The sequence below is a fragment of the Mesoplodon bidens genome, assembly GCF_964165515.1.
Source record: "Mesoplodon bidens genome assembly, chromosome: X".
Lineage (NCBI taxonomy): Eukaryota > Metazoa > Chordata > Mammalia > Artiodactyla > Ziphiidae > Mesoplodon > Mesoplodon bidens.
This window is the reverse complement of record NC_138163.1, coordinates 63,291,499-63,307,607: the sequence shown is the minus strand read 5'-3', so window position 1 is coordinate 63,307,607 and position 16,109 is coordinate 63,291,499. Positions and strand designations below refer to the sequence as shown.

At 35.9% G+C, this 16,109-nt stretch overlaps 1 protein-coding gene across 8 annotated transcripts in view; it reads left to right on the top strand.

Annotated features, from left to right (window-relative positions):
* Positions 1 to 16,109, top strand: part of PCDH11X (protocadherin 11 X-linked) — a gene marked incomplete at both ends in the record, with an annotated part of 701,896 nt that overhangs the window by 39,750 nt on the left and 646,037 nt on the right. For all 8 annotated transcript variants that reach the window (XM_081222278.1, XM_081222282.1, XM_081222277.1 and 5 more), the window contains one exon: positions 10,263 to 12,758. In XM_081222278.1, coding sequence (XP_081078404.1) covers positions 10,263 to 12,758 — 2,496 coding nt within the window. The remainder of the gene's footprint in view (positions 1 to 10,262; positions 12,759 to 16,109) is intronic.

Here is a 16,109-nt window from a genome sequence, read left to right as displayed (position 1 = left end):
GTCTTATCCCTAGGTTTTCCATGACATTTTTTTTCTTTTAGATTCCATATATATGTGTTAGTATACGGTATTTGTCTTTCTCTTTCTGACTTACTTCACTCTGTATGACAGACTCTAGGTCCATCCACCTCACTACAAATAACTCAATTTTGCTTCTTTATATGGCTGAGTAATAATCAATTGTATATATGTGCCACATCTTCTTTATCCACTCATCTGTCAATGGACACTTAGGTTGCTTCCATGTCCTGGCTATTGTAAATAGAGCTGCAAAGATCATCGTGGTACATGACTCTTTTTGAATTATGGTTTTCTCAGGGTAAATGTCCAGTAGTGAGATTGCTGGGTGGTGTGGTAGTTCTATTTGTAGTTTTTTTCAGGAACCTCCATACTGTTCTCCATAGTGGCTGTATCAATTTACATTCCCACTGACAGTGCAAGAGGGTTCCCTTTTCTCCACACCCTTTCCAGCATTTACTGTTTGTAGATTTTTTGATGATGGCCATTCTGACGGGTGTGAGATGATATCAAATTGTGCTTTTGATTTGCATTTCTCTAATGATTAATGATGTTGAGCATTCTTTCATGTGTTTGTTGGCAATCCGTATATCTTCTTTGGAGAAATGCCTGTGTAGGTCTTCTGCCCATTTATGGATTGTGTTGTTTGTTTTTTTTTTTTGATACTGAGCTGCATGAGCTGCTTATAAATTTTGGAGATTAATCCTTTGTCAGTTGCTTCATTTGCAAATGTTTTCTCCCATTCTGAGGGTTGTCTTTTCATCTTGCTTATGGTTTCCTTTGCTGCACAAAAGCTTTTAAGTTTCATTAGGTCACATTTCTTTATTTTTGTTTTTATTTCCATTTCTCTAGGAGGTGGGTCAAAAGGCTCTTGATATGATTTATGTCATAGAGTGTCCTGCCTGTTTTCCTCTAAGAGTTTGAGAGTGCCTGGCCTTACATTTAGGTCTTTAATCCATTTTGAGTTTATTTCTGTGTATGGTGTTACGGAGTGTTCTAATTTCATTCTTTTACATGTAGCTATCCAGTTTTCCCAGCACCACTAATTGAAGAGGTTGTCTTTTCTCCATTGTATATTCTTGCTTCCTTTATCAAAGATAAGTTGACCATATGTGCATGGGTTTATCTCTGGGATTTCTATGCTCTTCCATTGATCTATATTTCTGTTTTTGTGCCAGTACCATACTGTCTTGATTACTGTATTTTTCTTTTATAGTCCGAAGTCCGGGTACCCGATTCCTCCAGCTCCATTTTTCTTTCTGAAAATTACTTTCACTATTCGGGGTCTTTTGTGTTTCCATATAAATTGTGAAATTTTTGTTCTAGTTCTGTGAAAAAGGCCAGTGGTAGTTTGATAAGGATTACATTGAATATGTAGATTGCTTTGGTAGTGGAGTCATTTTCACAATGTTGATTCTTCCAATCCAAGAACATGGTATATCTCTCCATCTATTTGTATCATCTTTAATTTCCTTCATCAGTGTCTTATACTTTTCTGCATACAGGTCTTTTTTCTCCTTACGTAGTTCTTTTTTTCCCCCTAGGTATTTTATTCTTTTTGTTGCAATGGTAAATGGAAGTGTTTACTTAATTTCACTTCCAGATTTTTCATCATTAGTGTATAGGAGTGCAAGAGATTTCTGTTCATTAATTTTAAACCCTGCTACTTTACCAAATTCATTAATTAGCTATAGTAGTTTTCTGGTAGCATCTTTAGGATTCTCTATATACAGTATCATGTCATCTGCACACAGTGACAGCTTTACGTCTACTTTTCTGATTTGGATTCCATTTATTTCTTTTTATTCTCTGATTGCTGTGGCTAAAACTTCCAAAACTATGTTGAATAATAGTCGTGAGAGTGGGCAACCTTGCCTTGTTCCTCATCTTAGTGGAAATGGTTTCAATTTTTTACCATTGAGAATGATGTTGGCTGTGGGGTTGTCATATATGGCCTTTATTATTTTAAGTATGTTCCCTCTATGCCTACTTTCTACAGGGTTTTTATCATAAATCAGTGTTGAATTTTGTTGAAAGCTTCGTCTGCATCCATTGAGATGATCATATTATTTTTCTCCTTCAATTTGTTAATATGGTGTATCACATTGATTGATTTGTGTATATTGAAGAATCCTTGCATTCCTGGGAAAAAACCCACTTGATCATGGTGTATGATCCTTTTAATGTGCTGTTGGATTCTGTTTGCTAGTATTTTGTTGAGGATATTTGCATCTATGTTCACCAGTGATATGGGCCTCTTGTTTTCTTTCTTTGTGACATCTTTGTCTGGTTTTGTTATCAGGGTGATGGTGGCCTCATAGAATGAGTTTGGGAGTGTTCCTTCCTCTGCTATATTTTGGAAGAATTTGAGAAGGATAGGTGTTAGCTCTTCTCTAAATGTTTGCTAGAATTCACCTGTGAAGCCATGTTGTCCTGGGCTTTTATTTGTTGGAAGATTTTTAATCACAGTTTCAATTTCAGTGCCTGTGAATGGTCTGTTCATATTTTCTACTTCTTCCTGGTTCAGCCTCGGCAGGTTGTACATTTCTAAGAATTTGACCATTTCTTCCAGGTTGTCCATTTTATTGGCATATAGTTGCTTGTAGTAATCACACATGATCCTTTGTATGTCTGCAGTGTCAGTTGTTACTTCCCCATTTTCATTTCTAATTCTATTGATTTTAGTCTTCTCCCTTTTTTTCTTGATGAGTCTGGCTAATGGTTTGTCAATTTTGTTTATCTTCTCAAAGAACCAGCTTTTAGTTTTATTGATCTTTGTTATTGTTTCCATCATTTCTGATCTGATTTTTATGATTTATTTCCTTCTGCTAACTTTGGGGTTTCTTTTTTTGTTTTTCTATCTCTAATTGCTTTAGGTATAAGGTTAGGTTGTTTATTTGAGATGTTTCTTGTTTCTTAAGGTAGGATTGTATTGCTATAAGCTTCCCTATTAGACCTGATTTTGTTGCATACCATAGGTTTTAGGTCATCATGTTTTCATTGTCATTTGTTTCTAGGTATTTTTTTGATTTCCTCTTTGATTTCTTCAGTAATCTCTTGGTTATTAAGTAGTGTATTGTTTAGCCTCCATGTGTTTTTAATTTTTCCAGATTTTTTTCCTGTAATTGATATCTAGTCTTATTGTGTTGTGGTCAGAAAAGATACTTGGTACGATTTCAATTTTCTTAAATTTACCAAGGCTTGATTTGTGACCCAAGATATGATCTATCCTGGAGAATGCTCCATGAGCAGTTGAGAAGAAAGTGTATTCTGTTGTTTTGGGATGGAATGTCCTATAAATATCAATTAAGTCCATCTTGTTTAATGTATCATTTAAAACTTGATTTTCCTTATTTATTTTCCTTTTTGATGATCTGTCCATTGGTAAAAGTGAGGTGTTAAAGTCCCCTACTATGATTGTGTTACTGTTGATTTCCCCTTTTATGGCTGTTAGTATTTGCCTTTTGTATTGAGGTGCTCCTATGTTGGGTGCACAAATATTTACAATTGTTACATCTTCTTCTTGGATTGATCCCTTGATCATTATGTAGTGTCCTTCTTTGTCTCTTGTAATAGTGCTTGTTTTAAAATCTATTTTGTCTGTTATGAGAACTGCTTCTCCAGCTTTCTTTGATTTCCAATTGCATGGAATATCTTTTTCCATCCCCTCACTTTCAGTCTGTATGTGTCCCTATGTCCGAAGTGGGTCTCTTGTAGACAGCATATATATGGGTCTTGTTTTTGTATCCATTCATCCAGTGTATGTCTTTTGGTTAGAGCATTTAATCCATTCACATTTAAGGTAATTATCGATATGTATGTTCCTATTACCATTTTCTTAATTGTTTTGTGTTTGTTATTGTAGGTCTTTTCCTTCTCTTGTGTTTTCTGCCTATAGAACTTCCTTTAGCATTTCTTGTAAAGTAGGTTTGATTTTGCTGATTTCTCTTAGCTTTTGCTTGTCTGTAAAGGTGTTAATTTCTCCACCAAATCTGAATGAGATCCTTGCTAGATAGAGTAATCTTGGTTGTAGTATTTTTTTCCTTTTCATCACTTTAAATATGTCCTGCCACTCCCTTCTGCCTTGCAGAGTTTCTGCTGAAGATCAGCTGTTAACTTTATGGGGATTCCCTTGCATGTTACTTGTTGTTTTTCCCTTGCTGCTTTTAATATTTTTTCCTTGTATTTAATTTTGATAGTTTGATTAATACGTGTCTTGGTGTGTTTCTCCTTGGATTTATCCTGTGTGGGACTCTCTGTGCTTCCTGGATTTGATTAACTATTTCCTTTCCCATTTTAGGGATCTTTTCAACTGTAATCTCTTCAAATATTTTCTCAGTCCCTTTCTTTTTCTCTTCTTCTCTGGCACACCTATAATTCGAATTTTGGTGCATTTAGTGTTGTCCCAGAGGTCTCTGAGACTCTCCTCAGTTCTTTTCATTCTTTTTTCTTTATTCTGCTCTGCAGTAGTTATTTCCACTATTTTATCTTCCAGGTCACATATCCGTTCTTCTGCCTCAGTTATTCTGCTATTGATCCAATCTAGAGTATTTTTAATTTCATTTACTGTGTTGGTCATCGTTGCTTGTTTCATCTTTAGTTCTTCTAGGTCCTTGTTATATGTTTTTTGCGTTTTCTCTATTCTATTTCCAAGATTTTGGATCATCTTTACTGTCATTATTCTGAATTGTTTCTCAGCTAGACTGCCTATTTCCTCTTCATTTGTTAGGTCTGGTGGGTTTTTACCTTGCTACTTCATCTGCTGTGTATTTCTTTGTCTTCTCATTTTGCTTATCTTACTGTGTTTGGTGTCTCCTTTTCGCAGGCTTCATGTTTGTAGTTCCCGTTGTTTTTGGTTTCTGCCTCCAGTGGCTAAGGTTCATTCAGTTGGTTTTGTAGGCTTCCTGGTGGAGGAGACTAGTGCTTGTGCTCTGGTGGAGGAAGCTGGATCTTGTCTTTCTGGTGGGTAGGTCCACGTCTGGTTGTGTGTTTTTGGGTGTCAGTGACCTTATTAAGATTTTAGGCAGCCTCTCTGCTAATGGGTGACATCTTGCTAATTGTTTGGCATAGGGTGTCCAGCACTGTACCTTGCTGGTCGTTGAGTGGAGCTGTGTCTTGGCATTGAGATGAAGATCTCTGGGAGATTTTCTCCTTTTGATATTATGTGGAGCTGGGAGGCCTCTGGTGGACCAATTTCCTGAACTTGGCTCTCCCACCTCAGAGGCACAGTCCTGATGCCTGACTGGAGCACTAATAGCCTGTCATCCACACGGCTCAGAGAAAACTGGAGAAAAAAATAAAGAAAGAATGCAAAAGATAAAATAAAATAAAATTTAAAAGTTATTAAAATAAAAAACAAAAAAATAATTATTATTTATTTAAGTAATTAAAGAAAAAAAGAAAGAAGAGAACAACCAAACCAAAAAAACAAATCCACCAATTATAACAGTGCTGAAAACTATATTAAAAACAAAACAAAACAAACAAAACAAACAAACAAACTAAAAACGGACAAGCAGAACCCTAGGACAAATGGTAAAAGCAAAGGTATACAGACAAAATCACACAGAAGTGTATGCGTACACACTCACAAAAAGAGAAAAAGGGGAAAAAATATATATCTATATATCTATATATCTATATCTATATATCTATATCTATATATATCTATATATCTATCTATCTATATCTATCTATCTATCTATCTATATATGTATATATATATATATATATAGTATTTCCCAAAGTCCACCTCCTCAGTTTGGGATGATTCGTTCTCTATTCAGGTATTTCACAGATGCATGGTACATCAAGTTGACTGTGGAGATATATTTCGCTGCTGCTAAGGCTGCTGGGAGAGATTTCCCATTTTCTTCTTTGTTTGCACAGCTCCTGTGGTTCAGCTTTGTATTTGACCCTGACTCTGTGTGTACGTCACCTGAGGACATGTGTTCTTTGCTCAGACAGGACAGGGTTAAAGGAGCAGCTGCCTCAGGGGCTCTGGCTCACTCAGGCCAGGGGGACGGAGGGGGACAGAGTGTGGGGTGAGCCTGCAGTGGCAGAGGCTGGCATGACGTTGCACCAGCCTGAGGTGTGTCGTGTGTTCTCCTGGGAAAGTTGTCCCTGGATCACGGGACCCTGGCAGTGGCGGGCTGCACAGGCTCCCTGGACGGGAGGTGTGGATAGTGACCTGTGCTTGCACACAGGCTTCTTGGTGGCTGCAGCAGCAGTCTTAGTGTCTCATGCCCGTCTCTGGGGTCCAAGCTGAGAGCCGCAACTTGCGCTGGTCTCTGGAGCTGCTTTAAGCAGTGCTCTTAATTGCCTCTCCTCGTGCACCAGGAAATAAAGAGGCAAGAAAAAGTCTCTTGCCTCCTCGGCAGTTCCAGACCTTTTCCCAGACTACCTCTCATCTAGCTGTGGCACAGTAGCCCCCTTCAGGCTGTTTTCATGCCAGCAACCCCAGTCCTCTTCCTGGGATCCACTGAAGCTGGAGCCTCAGCTCCCAGCCCCCACCCATCCCGGCGGGTGAGCAGACAAGCCTCTCATGCTGGTGAATGCTGGTCAGCACCGATCCTCTGTGCAGGAATCTCTCCACTTTGTTCTCTGAACCCCTGTTGCTGTGCTCTCCTCTGTGGCTCCAAAGCTACCCCCTCTGCCACCCGCAGTCTCCACCCACGAAGGGTCTTCCTAGTGTGTGGAAACCTTTCCTCCATCATAGCTCCCTCCCTCTTGTGCAGGTCCGTCCTTATTCTTTTGTCTCAGTTTTTTTTTCTTTTTTCTTTTGCCCTACCCAGGTACGTGGGGAGTTTCTTGCCTTTTGGGAGGTCTGAGGTCTTCTGCCAGCGTTCAGTGGGTGTTCTGTAGGAGTTGTTCCACATGTAGATGTATTTCTGATGTATTTGTTGGGAGGAAGGTGATCTCCACGTCTTACTCTTCTGCCATCGTCATGCCCCATCTGAAATTTAAATATGTAAACTAGCAAGTCATTTGTAGAGCTCTAAATATTTGAGCGGGGATGGTATGCACAAAATCACCTGACCTGAACATAGATTTTTATTAAAGAAAAATGTAACATCTTAGAACAGTCGAGTGCAATAGAGCTTTGTGTAATAATGGACAAGTTCTATATCTGTGCTGTCCATTGTAGTTGCCAGTACTAAGATGTAGCTATAAGAACTGAAATGTGGCTAGTGAGACTGAGGTACTGATATATTTTTTTAATTTTATCTAATTATAATTAATTAAAATTTAAATTTAAATACTTGTGACTAATCGCTGTCATATTGGACAGAGCAGTCATAGAAGACAGAAGAGCAATATGGACATTGTCCATTATCTTGTATGTATATCTCATTATCATCTTGAAAATTTGAAAAATCTATCTTTTAACATTACTGTCACGTCACATAAAATAATTAAGGACAGCAAACATGCTGTTCTGGGGTTTTTCAACTGACATAACCCTGCATTCATTTGCTTGGGAAAGCAAAGGTCAACAAAAAATTCAGGCAAACACATAAGATTAAACTCTAAATATACAAACACAAAATACATAAACATAAATGAATACAATTGAAAATTAAAACTAGCATATTCTTTTCCCCAGATGTATTATAGTCATAAATTGGATAATTGAGTCTGAAACTCAAGAACTTAAGATATTTATTTGTTGTTTTTAGGCTATATTGTATATGCTAGTTCCCCCTTATATAACCTCTAATAATTCTTTATAATCTACTTTTATAGCCCTTATTAAAAATGTAACTATTTTCAATAAACATAAATCTATTAGTATCAACATCAGTAGATACTTAGATTGCTATTGATTTTCCCTCATCTTAGCTAAAATTTAATTTCCATTACATTAGCAAAATATTTTTACTTACCACCATATCCCCAGTACCTAGAAGAATGCTGTGACCATATTAGCCACTGAATATTGGCATGCCAAAAATTAACAAAATTGTATTAAATGCCATGGATTTCTGTGAAGTTCAATTCGGAAGCTATATTTTCTGCCCATAGATGAGACATTCCAGATTTGAACCTTCCTGAAGGCCTTTTGAAATATCACTACAAAAATAAAATTAGCATTAATCACTAAGTTTACCTAAATCAAATTATAATATTAAATACTGTATGTATATTTAATATTATTGTTGTAAAATTCTTTTTTTCTTAAAATAGACTTGCTAATTTTCACACTTGTAGATAGATATTACATGAAAAATATTTTCCTTGGCAAAGAAAAGGCACATTGTTTATTGGTTTATATAAGTAAAATATTAATAGAATGCCCATTTTAGTTTATGAATTAAAACCAAGATTAATACACATTGGTTACCTCGTTGGAACATTTTTTGAAATTACATTGAAGCAAGCTGATGATTTTAATTAATATTTCTGAAATGCCACCTTAAATTTCATAATAAACATTTAATTCTTCCATCAAGATATATTATGGCTTGGATTTGAATAAAAGAGTAAGTTAATCTAAACACACACAAAAAATGCAGAAATATCTTCAAGCAATTCATGAGGAAAAAATGTAGTTGTACTTAAGTATTGTACTAGATTTTATGTAAGCAATTATAACACTTTGATAAGTTATAAAAGATAATATGACCATATAATCTCACCATATATTCTAGTGGTCCCTGAAAACCTGATATCATTCATTTGTTTCTAACATTTAGGATCTTATTTTAGACACTGGTATGACAGAACAATGAGAAAAAAACCCTCAGATGCTATCCTGTTCTTTCAGGACAAAGCACATAGATGAGATCTCAATAACTGATCTTCAGCACATGTCAGCAACTTCTATGTTAAAAAATATTTTGAAGAATTAAAATTGTAGTGTGGTTATGTGTGTGCATGTGTGCGTGTGTACGTGTGTATGTAAGGGTTCATAAATCACCTATGTACTAGGAATCTTAAGAACTGATCTTCACAGCCTCCAGTATCTTTCTATCTTATTCATTTCTGTCAGAGTGCTACAGGTAACACTGGCTAGAACTGCCCCTGAGAGCCAGTGAACACTATTCCTCAATCAGCTATCAAGATCACTGTCTATCTGTGTAGGGCTCATCTTATTGTAGTTCAGAGAAGGGACTTTAATTTTTTTTCTATTGATAAATTGGACTTTATCAAAATTATTTGACTATTTTAAAGACTTAAGGGTATGAGATCCTCTGTGTGCTGATAAACAATAGCACTTAAGAGAGCCCAAGCACTTTAAGAATTTTACAGTTTTATATTAATTGAACCACTTCCCTGAGGGTTTTGAGGGGAGCCAGAACCAGAGGAAACTGATTTTAAACATTCCCATAATCTGACTTTATAGGCATAAAGAAAATATACGTACTGTTCCTATAGCTATATTTTCCAATTTGACATTTTGGCATGTTAGTTTCAGTCCATTGTGTGTGCTCATCATAAGAAAAAAAATTAGAAGTTAAATAACATTTTTCTGTTAATCTCCAAGAAAATGTCCTTTTTTTTTTTTTTTTGGCCAGGCCTCACGGCTTGCAGGATCTTAGTTCTCTGACCAGGGATTGAACCTGAGCCCCAGCAGTGAAATCACCGAGTCCTAACCACTGGACCACCAGGGAATTCTCAAAAGATTCATTTTTAACACCTGTTTCTATAGGGGAAAAAAGAGAAAGTCTATGTGTTTTACACAAGGTTTTATTCTTATCAGAGTTTGCATATTTTCTCCCTCTGCCAAAGTTATTAGCTGTATTTATTAGATGTGATATATGCACTTTTGTCTTGGATGAATGTTTTATACTTGATTGTTACTTCTGTTGGTGAAAAGGAGTCCTAGACAATTGAAATCTACAGTAAGATATTTTAATTCACTTGGAGTAACCATTGTTAATTCACTTATAAATTCATTCACCATGTGAAACTTAGTGATAATTCTTTTTAAAATTCTACATACTTCTTCCTTTTGAAATCTTTAATAGTTCACATAAATGTTACATTTATCACCATAAAATGCTACAACCTGAAAAGTGCTTAGAACATCTTCTAACACAACTCTAATTTCACAAATGTGTAGAGATGTTAAGCATCTTGTTTGTGGTAACAATATTAGTTACAGACGAAGTTGGGACTTAGAACTCAAGTCTCTGGCACTTATTTCTGAGTTGAGCCTATTTTATATGACTTTAAGAAATTGAAAACTTGCCTCATTAAATAATAACATAAGCTAAAATGTTTCCTTCTATGTTTTCCAGGGTCAAAGTATTTTTGGGCTTGATGTTATTGAAACACCAGAAGGAGAGAAGATGCCACAATTGATAGTTCAAAAGGAGTTAGATAGGGAAGAGAAAGATACATATGTAATGAAAGTAAAGGTTGAAGATGGTGGCTTTCCTCAAAAATCCAGTACTGCCATTTTGCAAGTCAGTGTTGCTGATACAAACGATAACCGCCCGGTCTTCAAGGAGAATGAGATTGAAGTCAGTATACCAGAAAATGCTCCTGTAGGTACTTCAGTGACACAGCTTCATGCCACAGATGCCGACATAGGTGAAAATGCCAGGATTCACTTCTATTTCAGCAATCTAGTCTCCAACATGGCCAAGAGGCTATTTCACCTCAACTCCACTACTGGACTTATCACAATCAAAGAACCACTGGATAGGGAGGAATCACCAAACCACAGATTACTGGTTTTGGCAAGTGATGGTGGATTGATACCAGCAAGAGCAATGGTGCTAGTAAATGTTACAGATGTCAATGATAATGTCCCATCAATTGACATAAGATATATCATTAATCCAATCAATGGCACTGTGGTTCTTTCAGAAAATGCTCCACTCAACACCAAAATTGCGCTCATAACTGTGACAGATAAGGATGCTGACCATAATGGTAGGGTGACGTGCTTTACAGATCATGAAGTCCCTTTCAGGTTGAGGCCAGTATTCAGTAATCAGTTCCTCCTAGAGACTGCTGCATATCTTGACTATGAGTCCACAAGGGAATATGCTATTAAATTACTGGCTGCAGATGCTGGCAAACCTCCTTTGAATCAATCATCCATGCTCCTCATCAAAGTAAAAGATGAAAATGACAATGCTCCAGTTTTCACTCAGCCTTTCATAAGTCTTTCTGTTCCTGAGAATAACTCTCCTGGCACCCAGTTGACAAAAATAAGTGCAACGGATGCAGACACAGGGCATAATGCTGAGATAAACTACCTGCTTGGCATTGATGCTCCATCTGAATTCAACCTGGATCATCGTACAGGCATTCTGACTGCAGTGAAGAAACTGGATAGAGAAAAACAGGAAAAATATTCATTCACAGTTCTGGCAAAAGATAACGGGATGCCACCTTTAATAACCAATGCCACAGTCTTAGTGACTGTTCTTGATCAGAATGACAACAGTCCAATTTTCACTCACAATGAATACAACTTCTATGTCCCAGAAAACCTTCCAAGACATGGCACAGTAGGACTAATCACTGTAACTGATCCTGATTATGGAGAAAACTCTGCAGTCACTCTCTCCATTTTAGACGCAAGTGATGACTTCACCATTGATCCACAGACTGGTGTCATCCGACCGAATATTTCCTTTGATAGAGAAAAACAAGAATCTTATACTTTCTATGTAAAGGCTGAGGATGGTGGTAGGGTATCACGTTCTTCAACTGCCAAAGTCACCATAAATGTGGTTGATGTCAACGACAACAAACCAGTTTTTGTTGTCCCTTCTTCAAACTACTCCTTTGAATTGGTTCTGCCATCCACTAATCCAGGCACAGTGGTCTTCACGGTAGTTGCTGTTGACAATGACACTGGCATGAATGCAGAGCTTCATTACAGCATTGTAGGAGGAAACACAAAAGGTCTGTTTATGATTGACCAAACAACAGGCAACATTACACTGAAGGAGAAATGTGTCCTTGCAGACCTTGGTTTACACAAACTGGTAGTCAAAGCTAAGGACTTAGGACAACCTGATTCTCTCTTCAGTGTTGTAAATGTTAATCTATTTTTGAACGAGTCAGTGACCAATGCTACACTGATTTATGAATTGGTGCGCAAAAACATTGAAACACCAGTGACCCAAAATATTGAGACAGCTGATACATCCTCACCATCCAGTGACTATGTCAAGATCGTGGTTGCCATTGTTGCAGGCACCATAACTGTCATCCTTGTTATTTTCATCACTGCTGTAGTAAGATGCCGCCAATCACCACACCTTAAAGCTGCTCAGAAAAACAAGCAGAATTCCGAATGGGTTACTCCAAACCCAGAAAACAGGCAGATGATAATGATGAAGAAAAAGAAGAAGAAGAAGAAGAAGCATACCCCTAAGAACTTGCTGCTTAACTTTGTTACTATTGAAGAAACTAAGGCAGATGATGCTGACAATGATGGAAACAGCGTCACACTAGACCTTCCCATTGAACTGGAAGAGCAAACCATGGGCAAGTACAACTGGGGCACTACACCTACTACTTTCAAGCCTGACAGCCCTGATTTGGCCCGGCACTACAAATCTGCCTCTCCACAGCCTGCCTTCCAGATCCAGCCGGAAACTCCCCTGAATTCGAAGCACCACATCATCCAGGAACTGCCTCTTGATAACACCTTCGTGGGCTGTGATTCCATCTCCAAGTGTTCCTCCAGCAGTTCTGATCCCTACAGCGTTTCTGAGTGCAGCTATCCAGTGACAACTTTCAAGACCCCTGTGTCTGTACACACCAGACCGGTAGGTAATCCAAGTTTATAAGTAACCTTTCTAATTTTAATTTTTTTAATTATTTTCAGTTGAAGTAGGACTTTACAGAATCTACTGACAACATGGGATTAAAATGATCATATTCTGCAGAAGTTTCTGAATAGATATAAGGATTCATTTTAAGTTTGGTAGAAAATCAGAACACAATGACTCCTGATTGGAGGAAAATTGGGTGAGGAATTATGATTACAATAGGGACAGTGTTGTCTGTAGATGGCAGTATGACACTTCTTGCTAGAGAATATACTGGAAAAACTCCAAAATAAAGGGTCATGGTACTGTCCTCAGTACAATTGTGTGCATGAGGATCAAAACAATCATGGCTAGATACATCACAATAAAGCCTTTTGGAATCTGATAAGCAGGTCTTAATACTTAATAGTATTGAGACTTCCAGCTTCACTTGGGAAAATCTGTCTACCCAAGATAATCAAATAACATGAAGATATCCTCCCTACCCACCATTCCCCCAAACCCCCACAATGAAAAGAGAGTGTCATTTTCAGATTAGGAACTCACCATTATTCTGGTTCATAAATCTGTGTTAACACAATGTAGCAAGAAAGGGATTAGGAAAATGAAGTCATGCTACTCACTCTCACCTTCAAGCCAGAGAATGAAATATATATGAGATCTCTACTTTAGATATCCATTTGAGTATTTGCATATTCATGCAAGGTATTAAGAACCCTTCAGGAGACATTCTTAAGAGATAATGAATGACTTTTGAAAAATGAAATATGATTGCTTTCTCTAATGGGCCTGAAGGAAACTATGCACATATTAAGACCCAAGATATCTATGTACAATAATTTAAAACCCAATAAATTTATGAAAGCAAGAGCTTATACAGTCTTTTTTATCTGTATTCCATGGAGAAATGAATAAAAATGTATCTAGAAATTCATAACTAAATTAAATGATTTAAGTATTTTTATTTCCTTAATAAAGTCAAGTGGTAGAATTTATCTACATTTTTTCCTCTGGAAGTCATGCAGCATGTTGATTTTATTATTTCATCGTGTTACTCTTAAGAAGGTCTTCATATCAGTTTCAGTGAATAAAGCTTTTGAAAACCTATTTAGGCTTAATTAAATAGTAGTACTGTGAAAGTCAGAATAGGTTTCCTCTCACCAAAGTTAGAGATATTAAAGAAGTCTATCAGGATTCAAAATAACAATGAAAATAATTTACCATAATTTAGAAATGCTTTTAAGAATCGAGGTCACTCATGGATTTGCATAGTTAAATTATGCAATAACGTTAACCTTTCTCTCTTAATCACACAGTAGAAGTAAGATATTAATTCAGTTGTTGGTGCATTTTTGTTACAATAGGTTCATAATTATGCTATCACAAATGGTAAAATAGAACCCTACTCCCTTTGTGGAGAGTTTCTGTTATGCTTTGAATGAGTTAATAGGGCAATGGTTATTTCTACAATTCACGTGAGCCCCGTAGTTTCTGACCAAGGTGGACCTTAAATGGGTGGCAAACATAACAGATGCCGAATATCTCATCATGGTATATATATTTTTATTTAACTATTAAAAAGGGTGCTCTCATTTTCTAATTCTCATTGCTATCATTCGGTTTTTTGGAAACATTTCTCAACAGAAAATTATTCTTTATGAATAGCACTTTATGTGTGTTTTATATCCTAATAACACTTTTTCCAGGGCTAAATTTGTGACTCACTTAAAAATCTATACAAAGGGTGGGGTTTGTGAATTACTTTTGTAGAGCATCAGTTTTAATAGATTGGCTTGTGAAGTTAGTTAGAAGAGCAAATTCTGGTTTCAACTGTTTTTGAAAGCATGGAGATGTTTTAAGAGCTAGACTTATTTTACATGAGGACATGAACATACAGTAAGTAAGGCATAGATGAAGGAAAATATTGAAGTGTTTTCCAAGTATCTTCCTCTTTTATTGTTTTTCTTTTTTTGATATCTTGTAATCCTGAGAAAGTCAATAAAATTAATAACTTTTTCATTCGGGTATTTTATTTTATTTAGCTAAGAAATCTTTTCCTAAACACAGAACAATAACTTCATGAGATAGGCAAAATAAGGAAAGTAAATGCTAATGAGAATAAATTATTGGTTATCATTCAGTTTTTATTAGCTAAAAGGAGTATCTTAGAATCAGTGAGTTCCCAGATGACTTATTCTATTTTTTCTCACCTTAAAAAATAGGTAAATTGTATATTTTATGTCATTGGTTCACAGATGTTTCAGTTTAATTACTAAATATCTTCTGGACATGAATTGGTGAACTTAGGCAGACTAATGTGATACTAAAAATAATTTGAATCCTTGTATTTTCTGCTACATTTGCAATGTTCTACACCCTTTCTGTATATGCTTCAATTTCTGATTAATGCCAGGAGAGGCATCTTATATTCACTGATGTTGCAGAATGCTAAAAAGTTAAGTGAGCACTGAAAAAGAACTCATGTATTTATAAAAATTCTAATACAGTAGGTGTCTTCTTTTTAAAGAAACATTATACAAAATGAGGAAAAGTGTCAGACAGTAAAATAAAAATTCTTTGTTCCTTAAAGAAATTCTGACAGTGGAATAAAATATTACTGTTATCAGAAGGCAGAATTATATTCAATTGATTTTAAACAAAGTGAGAAATATATTTTCAAAAGGAGGGTCTAGGGTGATATTTCTGTTTAGTTCATTACTCATCTGAATAGAAATATGAAAGTGAAGAAATTAAATGGTCCTAGGAGGCAGTAAGATATAAGGGGATTTATAAAAAGTTTCATGTTTTTAAAAAGGGAATCAAATAATTTCTATAGTTTTTTTTTTTTTTCTGACTCATGTTCTGGAAAAATATGGAACATTCGTTAGATAGAAATGTATCTATTGCACAAAACCATTTATACCTGGGGAATATGAGGATCCTCTTTGATATAAATTTTTACAAGTATTCTGGAAACATTTTTGTATGCATATATTATAGTAGAAATTAAAACATGAAATTTAAAAGATGATCTTACAGTGTACTTTATATTAACGTCTTTCAGAGCAAACAGATAGTGTTTAGTGCAATTCTAGAAAAACAATAAGAATAATCATTTTAGAATCAATTTTGATAATTGTTGTGTAAAAGAGATACAATGCCAAAACGAAATCTTGCTTAACACAGTTCTTCCATTAAAATATTGTGAAAACTATACATTTGAAAAATAGGGGAACAAAAATGAACTTATTATTTTGAAAATGCCTTCTGTGTACAAGTCACTGTCTTAGTCGTATATTTGAGGTACTTCATTTCAAAAAGAAATAATTCATGGTTACATGAGTGTAG